The sequence below is a fragment of the Salmo salar genome, chromosome 01 (genome assembly GCF_965601325.2).
Source record: "Salmo salar chromosome 01, fSalSal1, whole genome shotgun sequence".
NCBI classification, from domain to species: domain Eukaryota; kingdom Metazoa; phylum Chordata; class Actinopteri; order Salmoniformes; family Salmonidae; genus Salmo; species Salmo salar.
Genome location: NC_138291.1, coordinates 136,735,425 through 136,756,529, shown reverse-complemented (window position 1 = coordinate 136,756,529; position 21,105 = coordinate 136,735,425). Strand labels below are relative to the sequence as shown.

The 21,105-nt window shown below is 43.3% G+C and overlaps 1 protein-coding gene across 11 annotated transcripts in view; it reads right to left on the bottom strand.

Annotated features, from left to right (window-relative positions):
- Window positions 1–21,105, bottom strand: part of strbp (spermatid perinuclear RNA binding protein) — a 128,170-nt gene that overhangs the window by 13,473 nt on the left and 93,592 nt on the right. For 9 of the 11 annotated variants that reach the window (XM_014125805.3, XM_014125775.3, XM_082978823.1 and 6 more), the window contains 11 exons: window positions 18,004–18,098; window positions 17,367–17,462; window positions 14,571–14,682; window positions 12,541–12,638; window positions 6,736–6,925; window positions 5,197–5,405; window positions 4,061–4,207; window positions 3,701–3,835; window positions 1,934–2,083; window positions 1,571–1,712; window positions 1,359–1,406 (listed from right to left, as the gene is read on the bottom strand). In XM_014125805.3, the coding sequence (XP_013981280.2) occupies window positions 1,359–1,406; window positions 1,571–1,712; window positions 1,934–2,083; window positions 3,701–3,835; window positions 4,061–4,207; window positions 5,197–5,405; window positions 6,736–6,925; window positions 12,541–12,638; window positions 14,571–14,682; window positions 17,367–17,462; window positions 18,004–18,098 (1,422 nt within the window). The remainder of the gene's footprint in view (window positions 1–1,358; window positions 1,407–1,570; window positions 1,713–1,933; window positions 2,084–3,700; window positions 3,836–4,060; window positions 4,208–5,196; window positions 5,406–6,735; window positions 6,926–12,540; window positions 12,639–14,570; window positions 14,683–17,366; window positions 17,463–18,003; window positions 18,099–21,105) is intronic. The other 2 variants (XM_082978822.1, XM_082978824.1) reach the window with 1 other exon arrangement.

Sequence of the window (21,105 nt, the reverse complement as noted above, 5' to 3'; positions counted from 1 at the left end):
TTCTAGAACGTGTTGTGCCTGCCCAGCCCTGTAGCCAGAACAGTCTCCCCCTGCACATAAGACTCGTTCAAAGCCCCCAGAAACAGGCTACTCTCTCTGTGATGGAGAGAATGGGCTCCCAATGCCACACAACGCACAAGGACCAGTCTGTTTTCAGTTTAGGGTGTGTGTGATGAAGAGATGGAGAGAGAGAGAGAAAGAGAGAGGAAGGAAGGAAGGAAGGAAGGAAGGAAGGAAGGAAGGAAGGAAGGAAGGAAGGAAGGAAGGAAGGAAGGAAGGAAGGAAGGAAGGAAGGAAGGAAGGAAGGAAGGAAGGAAGGAAGGAAGGAAAAGAGCAAGAGCAATAGAGAGAGGCAGAGAGAGACTGAGTGTGTATACATTTGCAAACAAGATCGTACGTTTTTTGAGTGCGTATTTATGCTTGGATTTGTGAGTGTATAAATCTGTAAGACAAAGTGGTTGTGTGATTGAGCATCTTGAGTGTTGCTGACCTCAAAGCGCTCGGTGCTGTATTGAGTTACGCTGATTGTGCGAGAGCAGAGCAGAGCATCCTGAATTTGATCTAGTTATGTAGACTATGGTAGAATCTCAAACCTTCCAGAGCTCTAAGACAACTCTACCTGCTGTCTGGCAGAGACTGAGAAGGCCACAGACGACCGACCTGCCAGTCTAGCCAGAGGAAAAGTGGGGAAGCCACGCTATGTTCTCACTGAATTAAACAGTCACACTGTGAATGTTTAGCTGCATGTTTAGAAAGATATAGTAGGGGTCTGAAATAGTTTGGGCTGGAAGGTGGTGAGAGTGTGTGTGTGTGTGTGTGTGTGTGTGTGTGTGTGTGTGTGTGTGTGTGTGTGTGTGTGTGTGTGTGTGTGTGTGTGTGTGTGTATAACCCATATAGCCTGTCCCTGTGTGTGTTGGCGGCATTGGTCCCTGCCTGCCTGGGCTGCTTTGAATGGCGTATCTGTTAGCGTAGCTGTGGGAAGAGATATAGCATGGCTACAATAAGGAGAGGAGAGAGATGTCCAGAGAGTCAGGAAGGGGGAGCAGGCAGACTGACGGATAGACAGACTGACGGAGGGGCGGGCAGAACGAGCAGCAGTCTGGACACTCAGGCGGGCGAAGAAGCTCAGCAAGGCTTGCTCCAACCACAGTAAGAACCAAAAGGTTATGATCCGTTCCAGTTTGACTTTCTTTAGCTTTTTAGATTGAACCAATTTCTTACGTTTCAATTTCGACCACTACGTGTAACTCTGATTCAATGGCACTATCGTTTTCCAGAAGGGCCTCTCCAACAGCAGGGAGGAATAGTAAGGTAGGGCAGGTGTTAACTCTTTATCCTCTGAGAGAGCGATGACTTACCGTAGGCTGGGGCGGCTGCAGCGCTGTATCCATATGGAGTCCCGAAGCCTGTCAGACATGTTAAAGCCACGTGGACTGTTAGGATCGTTGGGTAACTGGACACACTGCTAATATAAATGCATGCATGCACTCAACCTATAAACGACTAGAGTTTTGTCAGGGAAACGGACAGGACAGGCACACAAAACACCCCCACACTTTTACATACTTACATGTACCTGGTATCTGTGTGTATCCTGGTGCGGCAGCGCTGACGAAGGCTCCTCTGGTTAGGGCTGCCGCTCTACCTCTCCCTCTGGCCACCTGGGCTGCTACTGCTGAGGCTGCAGCTGCTGCAGCTAGGGCTCCTTTAGTCTACACAGACACAGAGACAGTAGAGTATTGACGACTGATCAAACAGGCGGTGCGGATAGTTGATGAGACTCTGTATCAGGTTGTGAAAGGACGAGAGGAAGTCCTGATAATTGATCAGACTTTCTTCTAAAAGAGGATTGATATTGCTAACAGAAGACTCAGACTCCCGGGCAACAGAATGTACTGATAGCTGATCAGAGGAGACAGTATTGGTAACACACGGCATGTTGTGGGATGATCTTCTTCTTCTTGTTGTTGGCAGCGGCGTTGGGACCAGAGAAGAGTTTCTCTAGAGCAGCCAACGCAGCCGAAGCCTTCGCTACCTTCTTATTAGGCCCCGCCCCGCGGAACTTCTGACTATCCACCTCCACCTGGAGAGAGAGAGACACACACACACACACACACACCACACACACACACACACACACACACACACACACACACACTTAAGTAAGAATGCATTGATATCTGTTGAGTGGCTTGATAAGGATATCCTGTATGTCTGGAGGTATTATATTCATACTGCCGACCAGCCAGAGGATCTTATTCATGGGTTTCACATCCGTCACTCGATCGCATCGTTGCCATTACTATCACCATTCTACAGACAGCGCAGCATATTGATATCTGACTGATGGTTAATGCCAGATATTTCTGAACGGGGGCTAATGACTTTTTAGTCCGATTTCCACTACAGGGAAATACGGGAAATACGATGACATTGGCAAAGTAGACAAATAATTAGTACAGAACAACTTTGTCATCGTTAGAATGTCGTCAAGTTTACTTTAGAGAGGCAATGTTGCCAAGAGCTAGCAAAGTTTGTCAAAAATAGCTAGTAATGCTAGCTATAAAAATTTTTTGGTGCTCTCCCCTCAATCTTAGCTAGCTAGCTAAAGTTACAGTGAAAGTCAATCTAGAGATATCACAATGATGACAAAAGCTTCTCCTACTAATGATTTTCCTCCTTTTGATGTGTCATCGTGTTTTCAAGCCACAGAAATACACTTTAGACAAAATCTTCATCAGCACCCATTGAGACTGCATTGAGTAGAATGTTCAGCTGGGCATCAGTCCTAAAACCAACATTCAAAAACAATATTGTCACGAAACGTGCAACACATGAATAGCTCCGACCCACCACTACATGTCAAGTGTGACAGACTTGACCTGCTCACATCGATGTGAATCTATCAGTGAGTGGCTGAGGCGTGACAGAAAACAACACGGCCAACGGCCCTGGTGGGATGAATGGATAGGACGACACGGCCAACGGCCCTGGTGGGATGAATGGATAGGACGACACGGCCAACGGCCCTGGTGGGATGAATGGATAGGACGACACGGCCAACAGCCCTGGTGGGATGAATGGATAGGACGACACGGCCAACGGCCCTGGTGGGATGAATGGATAGGACGACACGGCCAACGGCCCTGGTGGGATGAATGGATAGGACGACACGGCCAACAGCCCTGGTGGGATGAATGGATAGGACGACACGGCCAACGGCCCTGGTGGGATGAATGGATAGGACGACACGGCCAACAGCCCTGGTGGGATGAATGGATAGGACGACACGGCCAACGGCCCTGGTGGGATGAATGGATAGGACGACACGGCCAACGGCCCTGGTGGGATGAATGGATAGGACGACACGGCCAACGGCCCTGGTGGGATGAATGGATAGGACGACACGGCCAACGGCCCTGGTGGGATGAACGAATAGGACGACACGGTACTGTTCTGGGGGAGACTGATGGAGTGATGTAGTGTGTCAGATGAGCTTTCCAGTCAGTGTGCACCAACCTTGGTCCATTGAGTTGCATCGAAGTCCATTGCGAGTCAGTGTGTGTGTGTGTGTGTGTGTGTGTGTGTGTGTGTGTGTGTGTGTGTGTGTGTGTGTGTGTGTGTGTGTGTGCGTGTGTGCGTGTGTGCGCGCGTGCCTAATCTACTGTTCCAATGGAGATATGCATGGTGTAGGCCTCACCTCCATGACGAAGCGTTTGTCGTGGCTGCCCCCGCTCTCTGATATGAGCTCATACTTCAGACCCCTGCGCTTCTCATTCAGCTCCATGACGGGGTTCTTACCACTGGCCGTCAGAATAGGACCCTGAGTTCGGACCTGAAAACACGGGAGCAGAACAGAAATCAGATTACAGATCATTGAATGAAACTTCCTTTCATTTAAATTCAATTCAAATTCTGCTTCGTGTGGGGTGTGGACAACTCAAATGAAATGCCAATTCAAGAATTGAAATAAAATACTAATTCGCAACTCAATTCAGAACTGACTCCAACCCTGGTTTGTTTGTGTGTTCATGAGTGCGCGCGTGGGTCTGTACTGCACCTCCAGTGTATTTGAGTTGTCTGAGTGTGCTGTGTTATTGCTTGAGTGTGTAGATGATTCGCTCTTCCCCTCTCCGTCCGACTTCTCGTCTGCACTGCAGTCCAGGTCCGCATCGAACCCTGTGGGGTAACCCATCGCCTGCAGAACCTAGAGAGAGGCGAGGAGAGAAGAGAGGGAGAGACACAAATCCAATATCAAACCATTTCTGATTTCTTCCTCCATTCTAATGCCTGTTCAAAGGTAGCGTCTGTCAGCGGCATTTCCTAACGGCACTACTGTGGGTTTTGGGGTTCTGGACCGGTTCTGAGTGACTGAGTTTGAACTCCAACACACTTCTTCTGTTTCCTGTATTATAATGAACCTGGTTCCCTCGCGGCTAATTCACCGGCAGCACACAGAACCTTTGGGGCTCTGTAGTAAGTGGACCGGTACCTTTCTCTGTGTGGACGGAACAGGAGCTTTCTTTGTGTCTGACCCAAATTGGTGCTAGTGCTTACACACACACACACAAACACGCACATGCAAGTACACACACATGTACGCGCATCCCCGGGGCACCAAAGCAGAGCAGCATCGGGGCCTTTTATGGCAATCTGAGGAGGTTAGAGGACAATCCCAGCTCTATGCTTGGGAGAGCCTCTTTGTTAACAACGACTTTGGGATTACCCAGATTTGGGCGCTCCACAGCAGCCAGGAGGGGGGGCAGGGGACAGGGCATCCCAGTCTGACCGCAGCTGGAGCCCGAAAACACAACACTGACTGACTGCATGTCCTCACGCTCTGTCCTCACTCCTCTCACTCCTCTCACTCACAAGCACTCTCTCCTCTCCTCACTGCTCTACTCATGAATCACTCACTCCTCTAGCACAAAATAACAGCTCCCTGTCTGGACTACTCTAGCTGACAATAATATTATGTCTGTCTAGACTCTGACCCTGTTTACAAACACTAATGCCCCCGTGCTGTTGCTACTGTAACACTACCAGCACCATTTTCACACATTTTACAGTAAGTTGTAGAACTCTCTCCAGGGGTACTTGCCCTTTCCTAACCCCAAACGACTATTTTCACACCTTCCCAACATTTATCCACCCCTTCTCTCATTGACCAGGCCAATATTGGTCAAACTCTGTTACCTTGACAGCGACATGCAGCTTGGCGGTCTTCTTGGAGGAGCCTGAGGCTTCGTAGACGGTGCTGTCTAGGTCTACAGACATGGTGAAGACAGGAGCGTGGACCGGGCCGGACTGGGACAGCAGCTTGTACTGCAGACCTGGACGTATCTGATTCAGACGCATCAGAGCATTCATTGGTTGGTTGGTGTCTATTGCTTTGCTGTCGAGGACTAGGGAGGAAAGAGATAGAGATACCGGAGAGAGGGTTAACAAAATAACAGTGGTCAAATCAATGGATATTTTTTTTAACCTTTATTTAAATAGGAAAGTCAGTTAAGAACAAATTCTTATTTACAATGACGGCCTACCCCGGGCCAAACCCTCTCCTAACCCGACGCTGAGCCAATTGAGCGCCGCCCTATGGGACTCCCGATCACGGCCGGTTGTGATACAGCCCGGGTTCGAACCAGGGTCTGTAGTGACACCTCTAGCACTGAGATGCAGTGCCTTAGACCGCTGCATGGTGTTATAATGAAGACTTTTTGACAGAATATGTGAAGAGATGCCTTGAAGATTTCGATTGTGTGTTTGAGTTGTACAAACGGCACCCTTGCTTCCAAAGAGCTTCCTTTCTGCCCGATTCTAACTGCGGAGCCTAAGTAGCACTCCAACCACCAACTATTTCCTTGAAAAAACAAAAACCGTTCTGAGGAGCTACGCTAGCTAGCTGTAGCCTCCTCATGCAACAGCTTCACGTTCAGGCTATGTGCATTATTCTATTCCGGATTCCTCCTTAAAAAACAAATTGCTAAATCTGCTTCTTTCTAACCAATTACTTTTCCTCTAATGGGGAGGACAGGAAAGGGAACAGCTGGATGGCTTTGAGAAACATTAGAAATCAATAACATTGATTTCCCAGTGGGTTGTGTTGTGTGTATCTGCCTTGAGAGAGGAAGGAGGAGAGAACTAGAGATAGAGGTAGGGAAACGACAGCCTGTTCCCAGATCTGTTTGTGCTGTGTAGCCAACACCTATGGAAATGTTTGGTAATGACAATGACCATAGGAGTTGGCTTTACAGGACAAACAGATCCTGGGTCAGGCTAGGAAAGGAGGGTTTGATGTAGGTGCAGAGATAGACAGAGAGAGAACCCCTGCAGTCCAGTCATATGGTGTTGGTCAGAACAGAAGGAAATGAGTGCCTCATTCTCTCCAGGACTCAAGCATTTCCTCTATAAGAGAATGTGTCTGGCCTTCTAGAAAGTCTAGACAGCTGTTATCATCAGGCCCATGAAGCTTTGATAGACTTGACTTATAAAGGGCCAGAGGGTTCTGCTGACCAAGTGAGCTGACCAGTAAAAACAAAAAAAACCGAGCTATGTTACAAGTAACAAACTAGAGAAACTACTGGCCCTATATGTCCAAGTCATATTTCCGTGGACAATTACGTTTATTTCTTATTGTTACTTTTTATCTGATCACATGACCCAGGGAGGGAACTTCTCCCAGGTCACATAACAGAGCAGGGTTAAGAGGTTAGGTGTCAGGGAGGCGGGGCTGACCTTTCCTCAGGTTCCTCTTCATCTTCTTGATGAGGTCTTTGTCGTCCGTGGGCCCATCCTCGTAGGGCCTCTTCAGCCCTGAGCCCTCCTTGTCTGACCATGGGTACTTCTGGGAGGGTTTACTAGAGGGGAGAGGGTCCATCTCCAGCACCTTGTAGATGTGACCGAACGCCATCAGTCTCAGGGCGTGCTGGAACAGAGAGACACACACAGCAGAGAGGTTGAGGAGAGAAAGAAACCCAGGCACGACAGACAGCGGAGGAAAAGAGGAGAGGAAGAGACAGAAATGGCAGACAGGTGTGGACGGAAAGGGACAGACAGGACAGATGAAAACAGAAAGAGACAACTAACCAAGCACACAGACAGGTGAGGAGAGAAAGAAACCCAGGCACGACAGACAGAGGAGGGAAAGAGGAGAGGACGAGACAGAAAGACACACAGGTGTGGACGGAAAGGGACAGATACACATGACGGAGTCTGGTCTAGTGGCAGAGCCGCTGACTCCGGATCACACAATCCCCCCCCCCCGGCGATGGGGGGTTTGAGCCTTGTCTCGGCTCATCTGTCTAAGCCCCTCTACAGTCCAGTGATTAACAATGAGAGGAGAAAAACAGAAAACAGAAAGAGAAACAACTAACAAAACAAACAGATCTAATCTCTGTGGTTCATTGATCCCATTTACAGGAATCAACTGGTTTTACTTTTGTTTGTTTTTATGTTCAAGAGCCTATTCAGCAACATCTTCCATCACACTCACCCAAGAGTCACAGATGTTGCTTAGCAACAGTGGCTCCAGTACTAATCCCAGGTAAACAATACAAGCGGATGATTAGAGCTGCACTTTTCTTTGGCTAAGATGAGTGGCATAGAGAAGGCACTGGGCCTTCATGGATCACTATGTACAGTATGACTATGTATGGAGAGAGATAGGCCTGTATTGTGATTGACAGGCTGGCACCAACTATCCCTCACTGAGATAAATTAAAGTAGAAGCAGCACTGGTTTTCCTACTTTACTTTTTTTTTATATAGAACTTCTGATATTGATTACTGTATTTTTGGGAAGGAGCTTGCAAGAAAGGCATTTCACTGTACTTGTGAATGTGACAATAACACATGAAACTCCACAGTCAATTTCCGAATGCAAATATATCAGAGGCGCTCAGGAAATGCTCAGATATTCATATGCAGCGTTGCTTCATCTCATTCCCAGAGCCTCTCTCTATCTCTCTCCTATCTAGCCATGTATCTACTACAATACAATTAGCCACATTGACATTCCATTGCCATTTCACCTTCCTACAAAGGAGAGGGCAGGACGATCCACTCAGACATGCAGCCCCGCTCTATTCCTAACCCGGCTTAGTGGAGCACACACACACACACACACCAGGGTTTCTGTTAGCAGGTAATAGCTGTTTTTTTCCCGATACATTTTTTTTTTAAAGCTGATGAGTAAAATTCCCGCCAGTCAATTCGCTTTAAAAAAAAAGTAAAAATCCCATTGCAAAATAATGCTTTTTTGCCAATTAATTGATGGAAATACAGCTGTCACGTCCTGAACAGTGAAAGAGGTCATTTGCCATAGTAGTATGGTCAGGGCGTGGCGGGGGGGTTTGTTTTGTATGTATTTTGGGTTTTCTGTTTCTATTTTGTTTTTCATGTTTTGGCCGGGTATGGTTTCCAATCAGAGGCAGGTGTCTTTTGTTATCTCTGATTGGAAGCCATACTTAGGCAGCCTGTTTTCCTTTGGGGTTTGTGGGTAGTTGTTTTCCGTTTTGTCTGAGTACCTTACGGAACTGTTGGCTGTCATTTTGTTATTTTGTTTAAGTGTTCTCATCAAATAAAGTAAGAATGAGCACTCTACACGCTGCGCCTTGGTACCCTTTCATCGACCGCTGTGACAACAGCTCCACAAACAAAATGCAGTTGTATGTTAAAAACGGTTTTAAAGGCCACGATTAAAAATAGCTACCATTTTTATTTCTCAACTGGCCTATTGAAGCACATTGCTGTGCTTATAATGTGAAGAAATAATAGTTTATCAACATTTTGATCTGTTGCATCAGCCTCATTGCCTTTTAAAGTTTTTTGATGTAGCCTAGGCTTACTGGTTGTATGAATTTGCCACCACCATGCTTCACTGTAGGGATGGTGCCAGGTTTCGGAGCTCTACGGATTCCTTCGACCTCGTGCACTGTCAACTGTGGGACCTTATATAGACAGGTGTGTGTGCCTTTCCAAATCCTGTCCAATCAATTGAAATTACCAGAGGTGAACTCCAAGTTGTAGAAACATCTCAAGGATGATCATTGCACCTGAGCTCAATTTCGAGTCTCACAGCAAAGGGTCTGAATAATTATGTAAATAAGGTACACTACCGTTCAAACGTTTGGGGTCACTTAGAAATGTCCTTGTTTTTGAAAGAAAAGCACATTCTTTTCACATTAAAATAACAAATATATATAATATATATATAAACACACACAGTATCAGTCAAAAGGTTGGACACACCTTCTCATTCAAGGGTTTTTCTTTCTTTTTACTATTTTCTACATTGTAGAATAACAGTGAAGACATTAAAACTATAAAATCACATATGGAATCATGTAGGAACCAAAAAAGTGTTAAACAAAGTAGACACCCTTTGCCTTGATGACAGCATTGCACACTCTTGGCATTCTCTCAACCAGCTTCAAGAGGTAGTCACCTAGAATGCATTTAAATGAACACGTGTGCCTTGTTAAAAGTACATTTGTGGAATTTCTTTCCCTCTTAATGCGTTTGAGCCAATCAGTTGTGTTGCATTTCTATTTTGTTCAGTATATGTTTTGTACTCAAGTACTCAAGAAAAAAAACATTTGTGAGTACTCGAACAGTAAAAACATTTCAACACACACACACACACACACACACACCCGTCCCAGGGGTACTGAGGCAGGATTCATGGGTCGCCATGGCAGTGGTTTCCCACGCTCATCATCAAGGTGCAGCTCTTCGGTGGGGGCCCAAGGTGTTGGATTGATGAGGGGGGGTGTGGTGTGTGTGTGTGTGTGTGTGTGTGTGTGTGTGTGTGTGTGTGTGTGTGTGTGTGTGTGTGTGTGTGTGTGTGTGTGTGTGTGTGTGTGTGAAGCGCAGAGAAGAGCATCTTAAAGAGGGTTTCCCCTGTCTGACAGGAGTGTAATCTCCAGGCTATAGATGAGATAAGACTGGCTGGAGCCCCCGGCTGATCACACTAAACACTCACACCATGGACCGTATGGAGTTCTGCTCTGAGACTACCCAGTACTAATGTTCCCTCTAAACTGCTGCGCAGAAGAAATATTAGCCTGAGCAGAGAAGCACAAGATTGAACTTTCACAGAGTTTTCCCCGTTAGTTAACACTATCAACGTTTCCCTTCACTGTGGGAATTGTGATCGAATCAACAAAATATTAGTCACTTTCAATGCAACATACAGAAACAAAACGAACTATGCAAGACTTAGTATGCAAAACTAACTATGAAAGAGATTTTGTTGTAGGGCTGGGTGATATGGCCAAAATATCATATCGCAGTATTTAATAAAACAAAATGACGGTATGACGGTATTTAACGGTATTTTATGTTTTTTAATAATAGAAGTTCTACATTTGCTTCATGAGTAGTGTGTGGCAACACATACATGCCAAGTGATTTCAATGAGTTTTTCTCCATTCTGATTGTTTTATACTGTTCATTTCAACTTCAACCAAAAATATTTTTCAGCATTTTCATCAATTTCTGCATTTGCTGCACTCATTTGAGATCATTTCCACACTGCCACATAGGGCTACACGATATAGGCAAACAATCTAGGCCTTATTTTTAACCAAATGTTGCAATTGCGATTTGACTTGCGATTTAGAGAAAAACACTTGCGTGAACTGTTGGAATCATGGAAATTGAATGATTAATCTAATTCTATAGTTAGAATATAATAGTGGGCACTTTCAAATACAGTGTTGTTTGACATGACAATGAATGAAAATGCCAGGAAGGAGTTATTGTGACAGGGTAGGAACCAAATTGTTGACAAGTGTTCCCTAGGGGACCCTATAATCTTAGGCTACATTTAATGTTTTCTCTTAGCTACTTCAGGTAGCTAACATGGGCTGCAGTCCAAACACGTTATTTTTATCCCCTCAGCCGTTTCCCTAGTCACTTTCCCTCAGGGGAATCGCCATCGAAACCGGATGCAGTTTGATTGCCATCTTTAGTGGAGGTCCAATTTACTAACGTTTCCCCCTCTGCCCTCGATTTAGCTCGAGGGAGCGAGTGAACAACTTTGGTCACTTGTGGAGTTGATATGACCCAGAATTCAATGCAAACTGTAGTCACATGTCAAACTCTGGTGGCCGCGAAGTGTCAAATTAAATTTAAAAAAGGCTGCATTTTCGGCATGTCAGAAGAAAGTATGAAGCTAGCTTGCTAAAAAAATATATATGTACATTGATTATAGCGTTGGCAAATTGGCTTAGTCTCGTAGTGAGGACATTGCTAGATTCATAAAACATATTTTTGCAATTCTGAAATTTATTGGAACAAATGACCAAACCATAAAACTAGCGAGGTGAGAGATGACGAAGAAAGAGGTGAGAGAGATGACAGAAGTAGCGAAGTAAACTATAAAAATGGACGTTACACACAGCGTATCACATTTAACAGACCAAACATGTAAAAACCGTTATAGAAGGTAAAGTAAAAACCCAAAGCGGTCCGTGCATCAATACCGGTATATCGTAAAATACGGTATACCTCCCAGCCCTGCATCGACATGTAAGACTCAGCCCGTACTCTACACAGATCGGTGAGGCATAACCAATCAGAACTGCAGTAGGCCTATATGCAAATAAACCATTGACATATATAGATCTGTGCTATTCACTTTGAACTGGATTGTGTTTACAGCATGAGCGGTTGTAAGTAGATGTTTTGAGATCAAAGCGAGACCTGCATGTAGCCACGTGTGCACATTTGTTCATATCCTTTGCTAGTTAGTGAGTTATTAGCCCAGTTATAGATCATCAAATCAAATCAAATGTATTTATATAGCCCTTCTTACATCAGCTGATATCTCAAAGTGCTGTACAGAAACCCAGATCATTTGTAGTCAGCAATGGGGGAGTGATTGCTTCCTACAAGAGCACCAAACGTGTACATTTCTACACATCTTTGAGAAGTGAGAGGGGAAAATAGCTTTTTTTGCATCAATCAACAACAATATTTTCAGTCACCTCCTTGTCTGAAGGACAAACAGGTTAATGTCAAGCCCTGCATGTTTTTTTTTTTTCAAAAGTCATGTGGAATTTAGGCCTACATTGAACACCACACATTGGCTGCTACTGTAGGCTGAATGATAAAACAACTATTTCAATGTTAAAAATGTTATTTCTCCATTGTTTTTGATGGTAGACCACTCTGGTAGAGCTATATTATGATCAAATAGCCACAGTAGCCTACGTGACCACTGTCTGAAACTCTAACTTAAAGCTGGTACAGCCTCAGTATTCAAATTAAACATGCACTGGATGTTGCACAGAATTTTCCCGATGTTCAAGTTTGCATTGAGTAGACCTGAAATTTGCTCAGGGCTGAATTCTTTTTGAGGGAACTTTGCCCAGGACTGCTATCTGACAATACCAATGTCTGGGTTCAAACCTGATTCTCACGCAAGCCACAAGACATGGCTACCCCTTGGAGCCAAAGAGCCTAGGCATTAGCATGGGGAGCTTAGGCAAGGTTCACAGAACCACTTCCGTTCCACAGGTGTGAGGTGAGGTTTTACCTGTGCGCTGTATGTGATGGCCTCTGCCTCCTCGTCTGTCATGGCCGTTAGGGTGTTGGTCAGCTCCTTCTCACATGGGTCGTGTAACCCTGGTCCTCCTGGGGGTCATAAGTAGACAAGGAAAAATCTTAATTTCATTCAACCTTTATTCATACAGGTTACTCTCACTGAGATATAATCTCTTTTGCAAGAGATAGCTGTCCAGTGTGACACCAATATTATTCACGTACTGGTCTTTCATAACGATATTAATATAGATAGAGTGTCCTTCAATCACTTCTAGTGCCTTCAAAACGACCTCATCGAGCGTGGCACATCAGTGAGGCAAACACACCACCTACTCCTTATTACATCATCAGTCAGATGAGCAGTCGTGTCCTGTGCACCCAGGTTAACTAAATGAGCCTCTGATTACTACATCATTCAATACTAATGAGTTATGACTTTATCTAATCATCAGAACCTGATTATTTGAAAGGAATAACAGGATTGTTTTTTCCCATGTCAGTTTGTAACAGGGAAAGTGAAAGGCAGAAAGAGAGAGAGACAGAGCAAGAGAGAAAGATAAACAGAGTGAGAGAGAGACACAGAGCACGAGAGAAAGATAAACAGAGTGAGAGCGAGACAGAGACAAAGAGAGACAGGTACAACGCATTTGGAAAGTATTCAGACCCCTTGACTTATTCCACGTTTTGTTATGTTACGGCCTTATTCTAAAATGGACTCAATTATTCTAAAATGGATTAAATCAACACACAATACCCCATAATGACATAGCAAAACCAGGTTTTTCGAAATTCTTGCAAATGTATTAAAAATAAAAAAACGGAAATATCACATTTACATAAGTTTACTCAGTACTTTGTTGAAGCAACTTTGGCAGCGATTACAGCCTTGAGTTTTCTTGGGTATGACACTACAAGCTTGGTACACCTGTACTTGGGGAGTTTATCCCATTCTTCTCTGCAGATCCTCTCAAGCTCTGTCCGGTTGGATGGGGAGCGTTGCTGCACAGATATTTTCAGGTCTCTCCAGAGATGTTCGATCAGGTTCAAGTCCGGGCTCTGGCTGGGCCACTCAAGGACATTCAGAGACTTGTCCCAAAGCCACTCCTGCGTTGTCTTGGCTGTGTGCCTAGGGTCGTTGTCTTGTTGTAAGGTGAACCTTTGCCCCAGTCTAAGGTCTTGAGCGCTCTGGAGCAGGTTTCATCAAGGATCTCTCTGTACTTTGCTATGTTCATCTTTCCCTCAACGCTTGGCATTCAGGCCAAAGAGTTCCATCTTGGTTTCATCAGACCAGTGAATCTTAAAGGCCTGATTGGTGGACTGCTCCAGAGACGGTGGTCCTTCTGTAAGGTTCTCCCAATCTCCACAGAGGAACTCTGGAGCTCTTTCAGAGTGACCATTGGGTTCTTGGTCACCTCCCAGATCAAGGCTCTTCTCCCCCAATTGTTCAGTTTGGCCGGGCGGCCAGCTCTAGGAAGAGTCTTTGTGGTTCCAAGCTTCTTCCATTTAAGAATGATGGAGGCCACTATGTTCTTGGGGACCTTCAATGCTACAGATATTTCTTGTGCCACGACACAATTCTGTCTCGGAGCTCTACGGACAATTCATTCGACCTCATAGCTTGGTTTTTGCTCTGACATGAACTGTCAACTGTGGGACCTTATATAGACAGGTGTGTGCCTTTCCAAATCATGTCCAGTTAATTGGATGTACCACAGGTGGACTCCAAGTTGTAGAAAGATCTCAAGGATGATCAATGGAAACAGGATGCACCTGAGCTCGATTTCGAGTCTCATAGCAAAGGGTCTGAATACTTATGCAAGTAAGGTATTTCTGTTCTTTATTTTTTATACATTTGCCAAAATTTCTAAAAAACAGTTTTCGCGTTGTCATTCTGGGGTATTGTATGTAGATTGATAGGGGGAAAAATGTATTAATCAATTTTAGAATAAGGCTCTAATGTAACAAAATGTGGAAAAAGTCAAGGGGTCTGAATACTTTCCGAATGCACTGTAGGTACTGTACCTGGAAGGAGGATTCCTGAGGCGAGACACTCCATGACCCTACGGAGGGCCTCCCCTGCACCCAGCGGCCGGTTACACGTGGCTATGGCCTTCTCACAGATCAGCTCCAGGGGCTGGGGGAGATATCATGATCAAGATAAAGCAAGGACAGAGCGATCAGATCAGCTGTTAATGGCACACAAATCAGTCTATGTTTAGTACATGTTTGGTCTGAGACACCAGTACATGTTTGGTCTGAGACACCAGTACATGTTTGGTCTGAGACACCAGTACATGTTTGGTCTGAGACACCAGTACATGTTTAGTCTGAGACACCAGTACATGTTTAGTCTGAGACACCAGTACATGTTTAGTCTGAGACACCAGTACATGTTTAGTCTGAGACACCAGTACATGTTTAGTCTGAGACACCAGTATAAGTTTAGTCTGAGACACTAATATATGTTTAGTCTGAGACACTAATATATGTTTAGTCTGAGACACCAGTATATGTTTAGTCTGAGACACTAATATAAGTTTAGTCTGAGACACTAATACATGTTTAGTCTGAGACACTAATACATGTTTAGTCTGAGACACCAGTACATGTTTAGTCTGAGACACCAGTATATGTTTAGTCTGAGACACTAATATATGTTTAGTCTGAGACACTAATATATGTTTAGTCTGAGACACCAGTATATGTTTAGTCTGAGACACCAGTATATGTTTAGTCTGAGACACCAGTATATGTTTAGTCTGAGACACCAGTATATGTTTAGTCTGAGACACTAATATATGTTTAGTCTGAGACACTAATACATGTTTAGTCTGAGACACTAATATATGTTTAGTCTGAGATAATAATATGTTTAGTCTGAGACACTAATACATGTTTAGTCTGAGACACTAATTTATGTTTAGTCTGAGACACCAGTAAATGTTTGGTCTGAGACACTAATATATGTTTTGTCTGAGACACTCATATATGTTTAGTCTGAGACACTAATTTATGTTTAGTCTGAGACACCAGTAAATGTTTGGTCTGAGACACCAGTAAATGTTTGGTCTGAGACACTAGTAAATGTTTGGTCTGAGACACTATATTATATACACTAATTTATGTTTAGTCTGAGACACCAGTAAATGTTTGGTCTGAGACACCAGTAAATGTTTAGTCTGAGACACCAGTAAATGTTTGGTCTGAGACACTAATATATGTTTAGTCTGAGACACTAATATATGTTTAGTCTGAGACACTAATATATGTTTTGTCTGAGACACTAATACATATTTAGTCTGAGACACTAATATATGTTTAGTCTGAGACACTAATATATGTTTAGTCTGAGACACCAGTATATATTTAGTCTGAGATAATAATATGTTTTGTCTGAGACACTAATTTATGTTTAGTCTGAGACACTAATATATGTTTAGTCTGAGACACTAATATATGTTTAGTCTGAGACACTAATATATGTTTTGTCTGAGACACCAGTATATGTTTGGTCTGAGACACTAATATATGTTTAGTCTGAGACACCAGTAAATGTTTGGTCTGAGACACTAATATATGTTTTGTCTGAGACACTCATATATGTTTAGTCTGAGACACTAATTTATGTTTAGTCTGAGACACCAGTAAATGTTTGGTCTGAGACACCAGTAAATGTTTGGTCTGAGACACTAGTAAATGTTTGGTCTGAGACACTATATTATATACACTAATTTATGTTTAGTCTGAGACACCAGTAAATGTTTGGTCTGAGACACCAGTAAATGTTTAGTCTGAGACACCAGTAAATGTTTAGTCTGAGACACTAATATATGTTTAGTCTGAGACACTAATATATGTTTTGTCTGAGACACTAATACATATTTAGTCTGAGACACTAATATATGTTTAGTCTGAGACACTAATATATGTTTAGTCTGAGACACTAATATATGTTTAGTCTGAGACACCAGTATATATTTAGTCTGAGATAATAATATGTTTTGTCAGAGACACTAATTTATGTTTAGTCTGAGACACTAATATATGTTTAGTCTGAGACACTAATATATGTTTTGTCTGAGACACCAGTATATGTTTGGTCTGAGACACTAATATATGTTTAGTCTGAGACACCAGTACATATTTAGTCTGAGACACTAATATATGTTTAGTCTGAGACACTAATATATGTGTAGTCTGAGACACTAATATATGTTTAGTCTGAGACACTAATATATGTTTAGTCTGAGACACTAATATATGTTTAGTCTGAGACACTAATATATGTTTTGTCTGAGACACCAGTATATGTTTGGTCTGAGACACCAATATATGTTTAGTCTGAGACACTAATATATGTTTAGTCTGAGACACCATGTTTAGTCTGAGATAATAATATGTTTAGTCTGAGACACTAATATATGTTTAGTCTGAGACACTAATTTATGTTTACTCTGAGACACCAATATATGTTTAGTCTGAGACACCAGTATATATTTAGTCTGAGACACCAGTACATGTTTAGTCTGAGACACCAGTATATGTTTAGTCTGAGACACCAGTAAATGTTTAGTCTGAGACGCTAATATATGTTTAGCCTGAGACACTAATATATGTTTAGTCTGAGACACCAGTATATATTTAGTCTGAGACACCAGTATATGTTTAGTCTGAGATACCCATTGTTTGTGGAGAATCCAACAATACCAGTGTGCTGGAGTTTATTATTTTTCTAATACAGTGTCTTTTCACAGGACAACTGGAAATAAGCTAGGTGAGCGAACTGCAGTACAGACAGTCAGAGACTGACAGACTTACCCATCCTTTCAGCGGCTCCCAGGCTGGTAGTCTATTGCACATGTCTCTCAGGATCCTGAGGATGATGACACACGACTTCAACCCGTTTACTCTGGCCTGGAGTCGGAGAAGAGAGGGAAGGTAACACTGAGGCATACTCACACTAACAGAGGAGTGCAATAGACACACATTAGCTAGCGCGAGATTTGATTTGGCTAAGAATAATGCTTTATAGACTGTCACTAGAAAAGGGGTTGAATTATAAACTTGAGGAATATTCGTTCGAGTCTGCAAATAAAGGTTTGCTTGAAAGAGGATACATTATTTTGAGGGAAGCTTTGACATAAATGACAGTCAGGCAGGTTTCGAAACAGCCAAAAGAAAGAAAAGTGTAGCAATTGCTTTTGTAGCCTTACAATAATCTCTCTCTCTGTATGTAGGCTATTATACTAAACAGAGCATGATTGAGAGATTCAATGAATGAGTAATTTTTGTATGAGAGAAATAGATTTTCTTTTAAATCATATTGTTTTTAATTGCGGATAGCTGCCGTTTCAAATAAATTATGTATTTTTATTAATTGATTTGATTCATTCATTTTCACGTGATCATAAGGCTACAATAACAATGGAGAGGTTAAGTAGAACTGAGAGCCAACCTGGAACCATTTGGCATGTCGCAGAGCCGCCAGGGCCACCAGGCATCTGTGCCTGTCCAGCATGTCTGCAGGGTCTGTCAGCTCAACACCCTCCACTGGTGAAATAAGAATGGGATATATATATCGTATAAAGTAGAACACACACAGAAGTGTGTGTTTGAGATCGACTGTATATCCACTACTGACTGACTACTGACCACTCTTTGACTGACCACTCATTGTAGAACAGCCAGTCTGCGGTCGCCGAGTGCAATATAGTTGATCCCAAACACTCCCAGACACATACATTCCTAATCCCAAATCGAACCATGGCCCATACCTCCAAGACATTTGATCTAGGATGATTGGAGAGGTGTAGGTAAGAGTACGTTTTCAGCATATTGCTTACATCTCTGCAATAGGGGCTAGGGGTCAATTTGGAATTGGGAAACACACACACACGACAAAGGGACACACACACACTTGACCAAGGCAAAGTTCTGTCAGAGTACAGCGAATGATTGGCTGAGGATGAGCGTCCTGACGATATGATTGGCTGTGTCAGATTAACAGAGATGAATGGGATTGTGGTGTAGCTGTGTGAGAGGAGTTGTTCAGATAGTTAGAACTTCCATTCCTTCTAAAGTATCTTAGAAGAGCCATCCACATTTCCAGAACAAAGGTAAATAAATATTCTCAATCATTTTCATATCATATATATATATATTTCTTATCCTGATACCCATATTTCCAGGACATCTATTTATATGATCAGAAAAAATGTGTCTGGGACGCCAGGCAAAGCTAGGGTTATTATGATAAGACAAAAGCACGTATCTTACATTGTGATAAGACAAAAATATTTATCTTACATTAGTATTTCAGAATGTTCTCATTACAATGTGTCACGGCTTCCGCCGAAGTTGGTGCTCCTCCTTGTTCGGGCGGCGTTCGGCGGTTGACGTCACCGGTTTTCTAGCCGCCACCGATCTACGTTTCATTGTCCATTTGTTTTGTCTTTATTGTACACACCTGGTTTCCATTACATTATGATTTATTCCCTATTTAACCCTCTGGTTCCCACATGGTTTTTGTGCGTGTTTGTTTGTTGTTAAGTGTTCGCTATTTCTGTGAGCTGGAGTATTTTCCCTGCGTGGAATAATTTTTGTGGTTTATTCGAGTAAAGTACGTTTGTTACTCAGTTCTGTGTCCTGCGCCTGACTCCGTCCTACCCGCTGCACATTGACACAATGAGCACATTAGTAAATTCCACTCAATTCCTCTCCATGTACTCAAGCATCCAGACTGGTTGCATCACTGCCTGGTATGGCAACTGCTCGGCCTCCAACCGCAAGGCACTACAGAGGGTAGTGCATACGGCCCAGTACATCCCTGGGGCCAAGCCTCCTGCCATCCAGGACCTTTATACCAGGCGGTGTCAGAGGAAGGCCCTAAAACTTGTCAAAGACTCCAGCCACACTAGTCATAGGCTGTTCTCTCTGCCACCGCACGGCAAGTGGTACTGGAGCGCCAAGTCTAGGTCCAAAAGGCTTCTAAACAGCTTCTACCACCAAGCCATAAGACTCCTTGACATCTAATCAAATGGCTACCCAGACTATTTGCATTGCCCACCCCCCACTCACCCCCTCTTTTGCGCCGCTGCTACTTTCTGTTACAGTACCTTGCAAAAGTATTCATCCCCCTTGGCGTTTTTCCTATTTTGTTGCATTACAACCTGTAATTGAAATGGATTTTTATTTGGATTTCATGTAATGGACATACACAAAATAGTCCAAATTGGTGAAGTGAAATGAATTTTTTTTAAATTAAAATCATTATTTTTTTAATTAACGGAAAAATGGTGCGTGCATATGTATTCATTCCCTTTGCTATGAAGCCCCTAAATAAGATCTGGTGCAACCAATTACCTTCAGAAGTCACACAATTATTTAAATAAAGTCCACCTGTGTGCAATCTAAGTGTCACATGATCTCAGCATATTTACACTTGTTCCCGAAAGGCCCCAGAGTCTGCAACACTATTAAGCAAGGGGTATCACCAAGCAAACGGCACCATGAAGACCAAGGAGCTCTCCAAACAGGTCAGGGACAAAGTTGTGGAAAAGTACAGATCAGGGTTGGGTTATAAAAAAATATCCGAAACTTTGAACATTCCACGGAGCACCATTAAATCCATTATTAAAAAATGGAAAGAATATGGCACCTCAAGAAACCTGCCAAGAGAGGGCCGCCCACCAAAACTCACGGACCAGGTAAGGAGGGCATTAATCAGAGAGGCAACAAGGAGACCAAAGATAACCCTGAAGGAGCTGCAAAGCTCCACAGCGGAGATTGGAGTATCTGTCCATAGGACCACTTTAAGTCGAACACTCCATAGAGTTGGGCTCTACGGAAGAGTGGCCATAAAAAAGCCATCGCTTAAAGAAAAAAAAAAGCAAACACGGTTGGTGTTCGCCAAAAGGCATGTGGGAGACTCGCCAAACATATGGAAGAAGGTACTCTGGTCAGATGAGACTAAAATTAAGCTTTTTGGCCATCAAGAAAAACACTATGTCTGGCGCAAACCCAACACCTCTCATCACCCCGAGAACACCATCCCAGAGTGAAGCATAGTGGTGGCAGCATCATGCTGTGAATGTTTTTCATTGGCAGGGACTGGGAAACTGGTCAGAATTGAAAGAATGATGGATGGCGCTAAATACAGGGAAATTCTTGAGGGAAACCTGTTTCAGTCTTCAAGAGATTTGAGACTGGGACGGAGGTTCACCTTCCAGCAGGACAATGACCCTAAGCATACTGCTAAAGCAACACTCAAGTGGTTGCTTTAGCACTAAGGGGAAACATTTAAATGTCTTGGAATGGCCTAGTCAAAGCCCAGAACTCAATCCAATTGAGAATCTGTGGTATGACTTAAAGATTCCTGTACACCAATGGAACCCATACAACTTGAAGGAGCTGTAGCAGTTTTGCCTTGAAGAATGGGCAAAAACCCCAGTGGCCAGATGTGCCAAGCTTATAGAAACATACCCGAAGAGACTTGCAGCTGTAATTTCTGCAAAAGGTGGTTCTACAAAGTATTGACTTTGAGGGAGTGAATAGTTAT